At 43.1% G+C, this 12,075-nt stretch overlaps 1 protein-coding gene across 1 annotated transcript; it reads right to left on the bottom strand.

Annotated features, from left to right (window-relative positions):
* Nucleotides 1-241: 241 nt before the first annotated feature.
* On the bottom strand, nucleotides 242-11,772 carry LOC134209756 (uncharacterized). Its single transcript, XM_062685776.1, has 3 exons — nucleotides 11,428-11,772; nucleotides 11,176-11,355; nucleotides 242-1,471 (listed from the first exon to the last, which is right to left on the bottom strand). The coding sequence occupies exons 1-3, from the start codon at nucleotides 11,604-11,606 to the stop codon at nucleotides 574-576; spliced, it is 1,257 nt and encodes a 418-aa protein (XP_062541760.1). The 5' UTR covers nucleotides 11,607-11,772; the 3' UTR covers nucleotides 242-573.
* Between the last annotated feature and the right edge of the window lie 303 nt (nucleotides 11,773-12,075).

Raw genomic sequence — 12,075 nt, 5'->3', positions numbered from 1 at the left:
ACGGCTGTCACAACTTATAATGATGATCATCTGTTCTCTGTGATTAGGCATAAGTACGTTAGGCATAAGGTCATTAGGCATAAAATGCTCCAAAGAATAGCCCATGACATAAAGAAGGCAGAATTATCCGTAACGTCCAACGTCCATTACGCCACACGTGTTTATGGCTATGAAACCATCCACGACGGTTAATTAAAGACTACGGATAACTTACTTAATCACAGTTTTATCAGAGCCTATAACTTATACAATATGTTTATTTTTAGAGGTATATTTATGACCTGATGTGTAAACATAAAATAAACAAAGATAACATGATAATATTTTTTTTTGTTTAAAGTACCAAATATGATCATTTGCCTGAGTAATCCATGGAGCTACAATATAATTTACTTTACGATGTGGGCTCATAATTTCTTCTCACAGTTGTGTAGGGATCTCGGCTGCGCTTATCTCAGTTTTATATGTGACCTTTAGAACAAACACATTATGTAATTACACTAAATGAATTTGTAATAAAACCGGTTTTATTAATACAGACATATACGAAGACAAATATATCATCATCAAAAATTACACATCCAATAAATGCTTTTCGTTGAATTTTTCCAGCATTGGCTTCACGATCGCCTGATATTGTTTTCCGCTGTATTGTATCTTCCTTGCCAGCTCCGCTTGTTCTGGATCAGCCATGTTCTCGAAGTTCACCTCCAGAGCATCTGTTTTTTCCATCATGGTAATTGGTAAAATAGACACAACCGATACTAAGGCAAAAAATTCCATGCGACGTATTTCGTGTTGAACGTCGGCCATGGTTGGAATCCACGGATGGTTGATTGATTTAAGTGTTCCACTTAGTGATTGGTGATAAATTTCAAGTAGGTCACCCAAGCGGGCACGAGTTTCTAAATTGGGACAGTTGGACAGGGCATAATTGATATCAATGCCTGGACTCGAATAAAAGCTTATTTGGTAGTCCATGAAGACAACGTCCTCTAACTTCCCGGACTTTGTGTCATATTTGAACATCATATTATTACACCAAAGATCCCCGTGATTCAAAACTTTGAAGCCATCTTCAAACTTTTGGGTAAGGCAAGCTTCTAGCTTTTCAACATAAACAGGACGAAGTTTTTTCAACTTTTCCACTATACAAGGATTAACGTTGTCCCAGTTTTCTTCTATCATGGAAATTAATGTACCGAGTCCTTGTTCAAAAATTATATTAATACATTCGGATTTAACCTCGACATCGGGGTTGAACATGCTAAAGTTGTAGTATTTTTCCATCAGATCCAAGTTTTCTGGACAAAAAGCCATCGATGCAGCGTGGAATTTGCCTATTTTTCTCATTATAGCCGCACAATGATCGAAGTCAAGGCCAGCTTGTCGATTAGCCATGGTATAGCCCAAAGATTTGAGATCATGAAATATAAACAAACGATTGGGAGCCTCCGTTGCGCTAAAACATCTGAAATGGAGTAAAAGTGGTACAAAAATTAGTTGGTGGAGAGTATAACATAATCACATAGAGTAGCAGATTCCAATGGTAAATCAGGTTGAATCAGAAGTTGAAATGTTACAAATCGGCCCGGAAAGGAGGAAATGTAAAGACGGTTCTATACTATTCCCCAGAAAACCGTTCCCCAGAAAACCATACCCCAGAATTCCATTTCCCAGAATGTACCATTCCCCAGAAAACCAATCGCCAGAATGTACCATTCCCCAGAAAATCAATCCCCAGAATGTACCGTTCCCCAGAAAACCATTCCCCAGAATGTACCGTTCCCCAGAAAACATAATATATAGATAAACATGATTTCATAATAAGTCACCATAATTAAAATCATTTGTGTTGATGAGTTGGATGTGCAAAGGCCATTGAGGTAATTTTTAGAAACTATAGTTTCAAATACAATGTGCCTTTTGGTATAATGACCATAAGGTGCACGCCAAAGTAAGGTTCCTGCCAGAGTAGACGCGCCTACGCGACGTCGCGCGAATTAAAATTGCACGCAAAGGAATAACAATCAATAATAAGGAACTGTCAAATCGCATGGACGCTTCGCTTCGCATTGCATTTCGCGTCTATCTGGCCACACCCTAACCGCGATGTGCGATGCGACGCGACGCGACTCACGCAAAGGAATAACAATTATTATCAATGAACTGTCAAACTGCACTGTCGCGTCACGTCGCATAGCATAGTCACGTCTATTCTGGCTTAGCTTAGCATATGGTCACGTCTATTCTGACCCCAAAACAGAAAAAAAATTCTTCTTATTTTGAAGCATGCCTTGATTGAGGAATCAAATAGGAACCCACGCATTTGCCTGGAATAAGGCAATTAAGTCAATGATTCCTTCTTTTAAAACGTCTTTAATATGTTTGTGCTTCACACGCGTTTGTCCATAATAAGGAACAAGAATATAAAAATGAGTGAATAATTCCTTCTTGAAAGGCACGAATTTTCCCGAAATAAGGTTAACGAATGATTCCTTCTTTTAAAATGCGCATTTGCTCGGAAAAAGGCAAATGAGTGATACATTTTTTAGACTCACACATTTGCTTGAAACACCCCTTTTTTCAAATCACGCGTTTGCACAGAGTAAATCAAACAAGTGGATGATGCCTTCTTTTGGAATATGAATTTACCCGCACTTATAAAAATCTACAGTTTCATTGAACAAATTCAAAAAAAAAATACAAATACTGCCGTTACACGCATAACTGTCCCATGTACATAGGAATGCCCGTTTATTAGAAGTATTATCCGGAAATAAGGTGAATCATAATTGAACGCTTCTAGAAAAGCACACATTTGAATTTAATAAGGTCATTTTTTTCAATGACTGATTTAGGTGCCTGCCAGAGTAAACGCGACGAGCGATGCGACGCGACGCGACTCACGTAAAAGAATAACAATCATTATCAACAGGCTGTCAAATTGCACTGTCGCGTCGCGTCGCATCGCACGTCGCGTTTACTCTGGCTTGCCCCTTAGGCTTATAACGGGTGGCAACTAAAACATTGGAATGACTTCAATACTTTTCTATTACAATAAAAATGCTTTCACCGAAATATTACTTTATGTGAATGAATCCTTAAAACATGCCGTCGAAACAGGAAGTATTGCGGCGCGCATTGTGCTTTATCAAGTGAACCAAGACCATGAGAAAAGTACACGGTCGAACATTTTAAGCGTGAAAATGTTTCGAAAACTGTCATAGCATTTTTAGGTCAACTAAGCTCCATTGTATAAGCAGGATCAGAAGCAGTATTTCAAAATTCGATGTGGCAGAGCCTTCCAGCGGTCATGTCATACCAGCAAGACTAAGCTGCGCCGCACGGCGAATCATGGACCATATGCTAATATTCATTAGTTTAAGTTTGAAGGGCTCCACCCCACTACCCCGAATGCCAGTAGCCCGAATGCCATTACCCCGAAGGTCACTACCCCGAATGGGACAGTACCCCGAAAGCCATCACCCCGAATGGGACACTATCCCGAAATCCATTACCCCGAAAGGCAATTACCCCGAAAACATTTAGAATCTATAGTATTCTATTATTATGTTTAACACCAACGTATATCGATGAATCGCAACAGTTTTTAACCAACCAGTTTAACCAACAGTTTTGATTTTTCTTCTAATTAGCTTTAATTGTCATTCATGTCATTATGGCCTGGAAAAGTACTATTCTACGAAATGGAGTAAGAGATCCTTTTTTCCAACAGAACGCGTTTTCCCGGTATAAGGTAAACAGAGGAGATGATGCCTTGTTTGAATGAACGAGTTTGCCCGGTATAAGGCAGACAGAGGAGATGATGCCTTCTTTAAATGGACGCGTTTGCCCGGTATAAGGCAGACAGAGGAGATGATGCCTTCTTTAAATGGACGCGTTTGCCCGGTTTAAGACAGACAAAGGAGAGGATGCCTTCTTCAAATGGACGTGTTCGCCCGGTATAAGGCAGACAGAGGAGATGATGCCTTCTTTAAATGGACGGGTTTGCCTGGTATGAGACAGACAGAGGAGAGGATGCCTTCTTTAGATGGACGCGTTTGCTCGGTATAAGGCAGACAGAGGAGATGATGCCTTCTTCAAATGGACGGGTTTGCCCGGTATAAGGCAGACAGAGGAGATGATGCCTTCTTTAAATGGACGGGTTTGCCCGGTATAAGACAGACAGAGGAGAGGATGGCTTCTTTAAATGGACGCGTTTGCCCGGTATAAGGCGGACAGAGGAGATGATGCCTTCTTCAAATGGACGTGTTTGTCCGATATAAGGCACACAGAGGAAATTATGCTTTGTTTGAATGAACGCGTTTGCACGGTATAAGTTAGACATAGGAGATGATGCCTTCTTTTAATGGACGGTTTTGCCTGGTATAAGACAGACAGAGAAGATAAAACCTCCTTTTAATGAACGTGCTTAAACCTCGATAAGGCACACAGAGGAAATACTGTCTTTTTTAAAGTAACGTCTGATCGATAGAAGGCGAAACGAGATGATGTCTTCTTTAAGTTAACGCAACTTCCTGAAGACAAACAAGATCTCCCTTTCTCTCACTCTCATACATAAACCCCCTTACTCACTCACTTCCTCTGTCTCACTAATTATTACTCATTCACCAACTCTTATTCATTCACCTACTATTACTTACTTAACTACTCTTACTCACTAATCCACTTTTACTCACTCATTTACTCTCAATCATTCGCTCTCTCTTTCTCGCTCACTCTTACTTACTCACTCTTACTCGCTCGCTCACTAACTCTTACTCGATCACTCACTCTTACTCACTCACTTAATCACTCACTTACTCTTACTCACCCATTCACCCCCTCGTCGATTTTGAGATTTAGACCACGCTTCATCCAGAATCCTTTGCTTTTATTACAGCGACCAAGGAACAACTTCTACCTTGTTGCCCTAGTAGCCATGCTGACGTGGACCACAATTGCCTTCAACTCTCTGTATTGTGCATGAAAACGTGCTGCATAATCTCCCCCTGCCATTCAGGAATCTTGAAGAGTGCCATACGAAGTGGAACGGGATCTCACGGAGTAAGAATACTTAGTTCCATACTGCATTGAAACAATTTCAATTCCAATTATTGTTCATTCATATGAAATATGAATAAACTTTTGTTGAGTAACATTTTTTTCATTGAAATGAAGTATAAACTTGAAATAATGACTAATTCGGGGTACTGGCTCATTCGGGGTAGTGTCCCATTGAGGGTAATGGCATTCGGGGTAGTGACTCATTCGGGGTTGTGGCGTTCGGGGTAGTGGCCTTCGGGGTAATGGCATTATGGGTAATGGAATTATGGGTAGTATCGTAGAGTCGTTTGAAGACTAATGGAATCTCTTTGTATAACATAATCTATTTTATCAGATTGAACTGTACTCCTTTGTAGTTTTTTTTCCGAGCCGTTCATTTTATTCCAGTTTTTTAGTTGCCAAAATCTTTTTCTTCATTACAGGAATCTTTTTAAAGGTATGAAAACAATTCTGGGATATGGTCCATTCTGGGAAATGGTTTTCTGGGGAATGGTACATTCTGGGAAGTGGTTTTCTGGGGAACGGTTTTCTGGGGAACGGTTTTCTGGGGAATGGTTTTCTGGGGTATGGTTTTCTGGGGAATGTTATAGAATCGTAAAGACCAGTAATCGGACCGGATAGACTGCATACCGTATCGAATGACAACGGTCAACGATGCATACACTTTTCAACCTCCTGCGAAATGATAGTTTGCCACCGTACCAAACTGACTATCTACAAAACACTCATTAGACCGGGCACTCTACAGGCACGAGAGTTGGACAATGCTCGTGGAGGACCAACGCGCACTCGGAGTTTTAGAGAGGAAAGTGTTGCATACTTTCTATGGCTGAATGCAGATGGAAGACGGCAGCAGAGACTATGTCCAAGGGCTTGACGATCCCTCTCCAGGCCATCTGCGAGTTTTGGTGCCTGCCTAGGATGTGGTAGGGTTTGACAATGGGCTCTGTTAAACTTTTATAAAAAGCTGCATGTATCTGCAAGTAGGCTCCGCCAAAGCGACCGTGTGCCCCTCAAAGCGCACAAGCCCAAGTCCTGGTGTTAGGTGGGACGCTTAACAGCCCTGTCACGACGGTCCTCCGACGGGACAGGAGGTTTGCGCAGACCCAATAAGCCGCATTTGAAAACAATCATTACGAACGACATAGAAGATAATACGACTCGATACAATCGGCAACGACCAAGGCGAAGAATAAAGGATCACGATTGGAGGCTTGGAACATGGAACTGCAAGTCGCTAGGCTTCGCAGGTTGCGACAGGTTAATCTACGATGAATTACATACCCGCAACATCGACGTCGTAGCGCTGCAGGAAATCTGTTGAACAGGATAGAAAGTGTGGAAAAGCGGGCATCGACCGGCTACCTTCTACCGAAGCTGTGGCACCACCAACGAGCTGGGAATCGGCTTCATAGTTTTGGGCAAGATGCGTCAACGCGTGATCGAGTGGCAACCAATCAACGGAATGATGTGCAAGCTGAAGATAATAGGCCGTTTCTTCAACTATAGCATCATCAACGTGCACTGCCCACACGAAGAGAGACCCGACTACGAGAAAGAAGCGTTCTATGCACAGCTGGAGCAGAAATACGATGGATGCCCACTGCGGGACGTCAAAGTCTTCATCGGTGACATGAACGCTCAGGTTGGAAGGGAGGAAATGTATAGACCGGTCATCGGACCGGATAGTCTGCATACCGTATCGAACGACACCGGCCAACGATGCATAAACTTTGCAGCCTCCCGCGGAATGGTAGTCCGAAGCACTTTCTTCCCCCGCAAGAATATCCACAAGGCCACATGGAAATAACCTAATCAAGTAACGGAAAACCAAATCGACCACGTTCTAATCGACGGTAAATTCTTCTTCGACATCACGAACGTACGCACTTACCGCAGTGCGAATATTGAATCCGACCACTACCTCGTTGCAGTATGTCTGCGCTCAAAACTCTCGACGGTGTACAACACGCGTCGGAGTCATCCGCCGTGGCTAAACATTGGGCGGCTACAAGACGGTAGACTAGCCCAAGACTGCGCACAGCAGCTGGAAGTGGCACTCCCAACGGAAGAGCAGCTAGGCGCAGCGTCTCTTGAAGATAGCTGGAGAGATATTTGATCCGCCATTGGAAGCACCGCAACCGCTGCACTAGGCACGGTGGCCCCGGATCAGAGAAACGACTGGTGAATGTGATCAATTAGTTGAGGAGAAAATGCAGCATGGGCGAGATTGCTGCAACACCGCACGAGGGCGAACGAGGCACGATACAAACGGGCGCGGAACAGACAAAAAAAATTTCAGAGGAAAAAGCGCCAGCAGGAAGATCGAGACCGTGAAGAGACGGAGCAACTGTACCGCGCTAATAACACACGAAAGTTCAATGAGAAGTTAAGCCGATCACGTAAGGGCCACGTGCCACAGCCCAATATACCTCCAGTGATGAACTTATACAAATAATAAAAAATCACGTTAATAAAGATTAAAAAAAAAACAGCCCGATATGTGTAAGGACATAAACGGGAACCTTCGTACAAACGAGCGTGATGTGATCCAAAGGTGGCGAAGCATTACGAAGAGCACCTGAATGGCGATGTGGCAGACAACGGTGGCGGTATGGTAATGAATCTAGGAGAACGCGCACAGGACATACGACTTTCGGCTCCGTTTCTCCAGGGAATCCAGGAGGAGATCGGCCGGCTGAAAAACAACAAAGCCCCTGGAGTTGACCAACTACCAGGAGAGCTGTTTAAACACGGTGGTGAGGGGTCTGGGTCATTTGGCATAAAGTCATTTGGCATAACGCCATTTGGCATAAGGTCATTTGGCATAAAGGCCATTTGGCATAATGGTCATTTGGCATAACGGACATTTGGCATAATTTTGAACTGCAAGAAAAGAGTGGGTCATTTGGCATAACGGACATTTGGCATAATTTCAAACTGTGAAAGCGAAAGGGACATTTCATGTTTTGTTTAACGTAGATAAAGTAGTTCAAGGCTGTTTTCTGATAAATTTAGACTGATGGTAGACATTTTCCGGAAGAACGAAATAACAAAACGGCAGAATTACTTCCGAGGGAGGGATCATATCCAACATTGACTTATTCCTACTTTTAAAGTAGGGATTACATCAACCATTGCTTCAATCCGGGCATGCGCCTTAAGGCCGGATCAAATCCACCATTGCCTTAATCCGGGCAAGCGCATAACTTTAAAAACTCAAGCAATACACTTGTCGTAGACGAGTTACTTGAACCAATCAAGTCACATATGAGTTACTGCAACCAAATCAATCTGAATTGTGCTACTCGGAGCGCCTTCTTATAAAGAAGGTGTCACATTCACCATTGCCATAGTCCGGGCAAGGCCTACTTTTAAAGAAGGGATCACTTTGCCACAATTCGGGCCACACACCTACTTTTAAAAAAGGGATTACATCCACCATTGCTTCAATCCAGGCAAGCACCTACTTTTAAAGTACGAATCAAATCCTCCATTGTCATAATCCGTGCAAGTGCCTATTTTTAAAGAAGGTATCACATCCACCATTGCCTCAATCCGGGCAAGCGCCTTCTTTTAAAGAAGAAATCACATCCACCATTGTGATAATCCGGGAAAGCGCCTACTTTTAAAGAAGGGATCACATCCTCCATTGCAATAATCCATGCAAGCGTCTACTTTTAAGAAAGTGATCGCATCCACCATGGCCTTAATCCGGGAGTGCGCCTACTTTTAAAGAAGGGATCACATCCCAAGTAACCTAAAGTTCTTTTTAGAGTACGTTTTTCGCTTAAGCAGCTCAGTGAAGCTGATTAAGCGCAAAACCTACTCTTAAAGGAACTTTTGGTTACTTGGGATCCGTCATTGCCTCAATCCGGACAAACGCCTTCCTTTAAAGAAGAAATCACATCCACCATTGTGATAATCCGGGAAAGCGCCTACTTTTAAAGAAGGTATCATATCCTCCATTGCCATTATCGGGTCACACGCCTACTTTTAAAAAGGGATTACATCCACCATTGCTCTAATCTGGGCATGCGCCTACTTTAGCATTGCATTGCAAAAGCATTCTTCCCACGAGAGGATAATGTCTTTTTGATATTGTTATCGACGGGTGTATTCACTATTCTGGGTGTTTCCCGCACCACTTATTTACCATTTAGCGAACGCAAAGAAAAATTATGCCAAATGTCTGTTATGCCAAAAGACCCTCACTTTTGATGCTGGTCACAATTATGCCAAATGTCCGTTATGCCAAATGACCGTTATGCCAAATGGCCTTTATGCCAAATTACCTTATGCCAAATGGCGTTATGCCAAATGACTTTATGCCAAATGGCCCGCTCCCGGTGGTGAGGCACTGATAAGAGCGCCGCACTGGGTAATGCACGAAACAGATGTCCGGATAAACTGATAAGGTTGATTAAGGCGATGATGGATCGGGTGATGTGCGTAGTTCGAGTTTCAGGGGCATTCTCGAGTCCCTTCGAAACGCGCAGAGGGTTATGGCATGGTGATGATATTTTGTGTCTGCTATTCAACATCGCTTTGGAGGGAGTAATACGAAGGGCATAAATTGACACGAGTGGTACGTTTTTCACAAATTCCGTCCAGTTATTTGGTTCCGCCGACGACATTGAGAGGGTGGAGGAAGCCTACATCAGACTGAAAAGTCTGTCATCAACACATCGAAGACGAAGCACATGATAGGAAGAGGCTCAAGAGAGGTCAATGCAAGCCACCCACCACGAGTTTGTATTGGCGGTGACGAAATCGAGGTGGTTGAAGAATTCGTGTACTTGGGCTCACTGGTGACCGCCGATAACGATACCAGCAAAGAAATTCGGAAACGCATCATGACAGGAAATCGTACGTACTTTGGACTCCGCCAAACGCTCCGATCGAATAAAGTTCGCCGCCGTACCAAACTGACTATCTACAAAACGCTTATTAGACCGGTAGTACGGTCTACGGTCACGAGACCTGGACGATCCTCATGGAGGATCAACGTGCACTGAGAGTTTTCGAAAGGAAAGTGCTGCGTACCATCTATGGTGGGGTGCAGATGGCAAACGGTACGTGGAGGAGGCGAATGAACCACGAGTTGCATCAGCTATTGGGAGAACCATCAATCGTTCACACCACTAAAATCGGAAGACTACGGTGAGCCGGGTACGAAGCCAGAGTGTCGGACAGTAATTCGATGAAAATGGTTCTCGACAACTAGCCGACGGAAACAAGAAGGCGAGGTGCACAGCGAGCTAGATAGATCGATTAGGTGGATGATTTGCGGACCCTCTGCAGACTGCGTGGTTGGCGACTTGCAGCCATGGACCTGAATGCTGAATGGAGAAGACTTTTATGCACTGCACAGGCCACTCCGGCCTTAGTCTGATAATAGATAAAAAGATGGAAGATGGTACATGGAGGAAGCAAATTAACCACGAGTTGCAACACACCGCGAAAATCGGAAGATTTCGATGGGTCGGGCGCGTAGTCAGAGAACCATCAATCGTTCACACCACTACAATCGGAAGACTACGGTGAGCCGGGTACGAAGCCAGAATGTCGGACAGTAATTCGATGAAAATGGTTCTCGACAACTAGCCGACGGAAACAAGAAGGCGAGGTGCACAGCGAGCTAGATAGATCGATGGTTCTCGACAACGATCCGACGGGCACAAGAAGGCAAGATGAATGGAGACGACTTTTATGTACTGCAAAGGTCACTTCGGCCTTAGTCTGAGTTAATAAATAAATATTTTAAATTCCGCCTACAAAAAAATATTTTTGATAATTTTCTGTTTTCTGTTGCCCGTAGTATATGAATTCAAAGGATGTTATCAGCCGTTAAAGGCTCCTTGACAAAGGACCAGATCTATGTTGCATGGTAAATTCTTCAAATATTCCGTGAATATTGAGTCACACAATCACAACGCATCATACTTTGCTTTGATATGAAATCATATGAGCGTCGGGAAGCTTAGCAACAATTGAAAGTTCGTTGTTAATTCGGTGCTATCCGTGTTATCTGTACAGATGTTTAACCAAATATTTGATCGACGATTAGACCATAGAAAAATTCCGCAATCCTGTAACACTTACTTTGCGGCAAAAAACTCATCTCCTGCAATTTTCGACAGCTCGGGTACCACCTTTAGGAACATCTGCGCTTCCTTGTGGAAAGCATTCATTTCTTCAATCACCGGACCCCGGCTACCGCTATGAGGAAGACACTTGACCACCAAAGAAATTTGTTCAATATTCTGCTCCTCTGGTGATAGCCTGCAATCAATCAAAATCACCTTGAGCGTGCATCAAGTGCATTATCGACCGCGATCGAGCAATTATTAGTACCGAAACTTAACCTGAATGCGAAACACATCACTCATATAGTTATCTCCTGGCGACGTAGCCGGTGCGATAGCAAACTCTTCCACCGAGATTTGGTCGTTTTTGAATTCGTTGATGAGTGTATCCTTGATGAGATCCTCATTGAGGTATTCCGGAATTAAACTTTTCGTCTCGATAGACATTGCTGTTAGTTGTCGCGAGTTCGCAAGTTTATTTTAAATCTTTATCAAGGCGAGCTCAACCTTCAAACGCCAGTTCGCCACCGCTCAAGTTAAGTTAAGCGATGGTGCTTGATATCAGATGGTCAAACAAAAACTGAACCGTTTCGCGATTGTATGAGCCAGCATCAAAACTGATATGAACAAATTATTTATATTTACCTACGTATATATATGTATATTTAGGAAGCGTGATTTTACATATTGTTATCAATGTGTTACGCATTAGACAAATGAAATCCTATCTGCTGGACAAAAACGCTTTGAATAGAAATAATAAATTTCAATTGAGTTGTCCGTTTGCCACTGATTGAGATCGACACGTTAATTATCTTTCGGGGACTAGCGTAAATCGGCTAGAGCTCGCGATTGCAAAATATCATGAAATAATATCTGAGATGGACAAACTGATAGACCTTGAACTGCACTGAAT

Source organism: Armigeres subalbatus, chromosome 1 (genome assembly GCF_024139115.2).
Source record: "Armigeres subalbatus isolate Guangzhou_Male chromosome 1, GZ_Asu_2, whole genome shotgun sequence".
Classification (NCBI taxonomy): Eukaryota; Metazoa; Arthropoda; class Insecta; order Diptera; family Culicidae; genus Armigeres; species Armigeres subalbatus.
The sequence above is the reverse complement of the archived record's forward strand: the minus strand, read 5'-3'. Positions and strand labels throughout refer to the sequence as shown.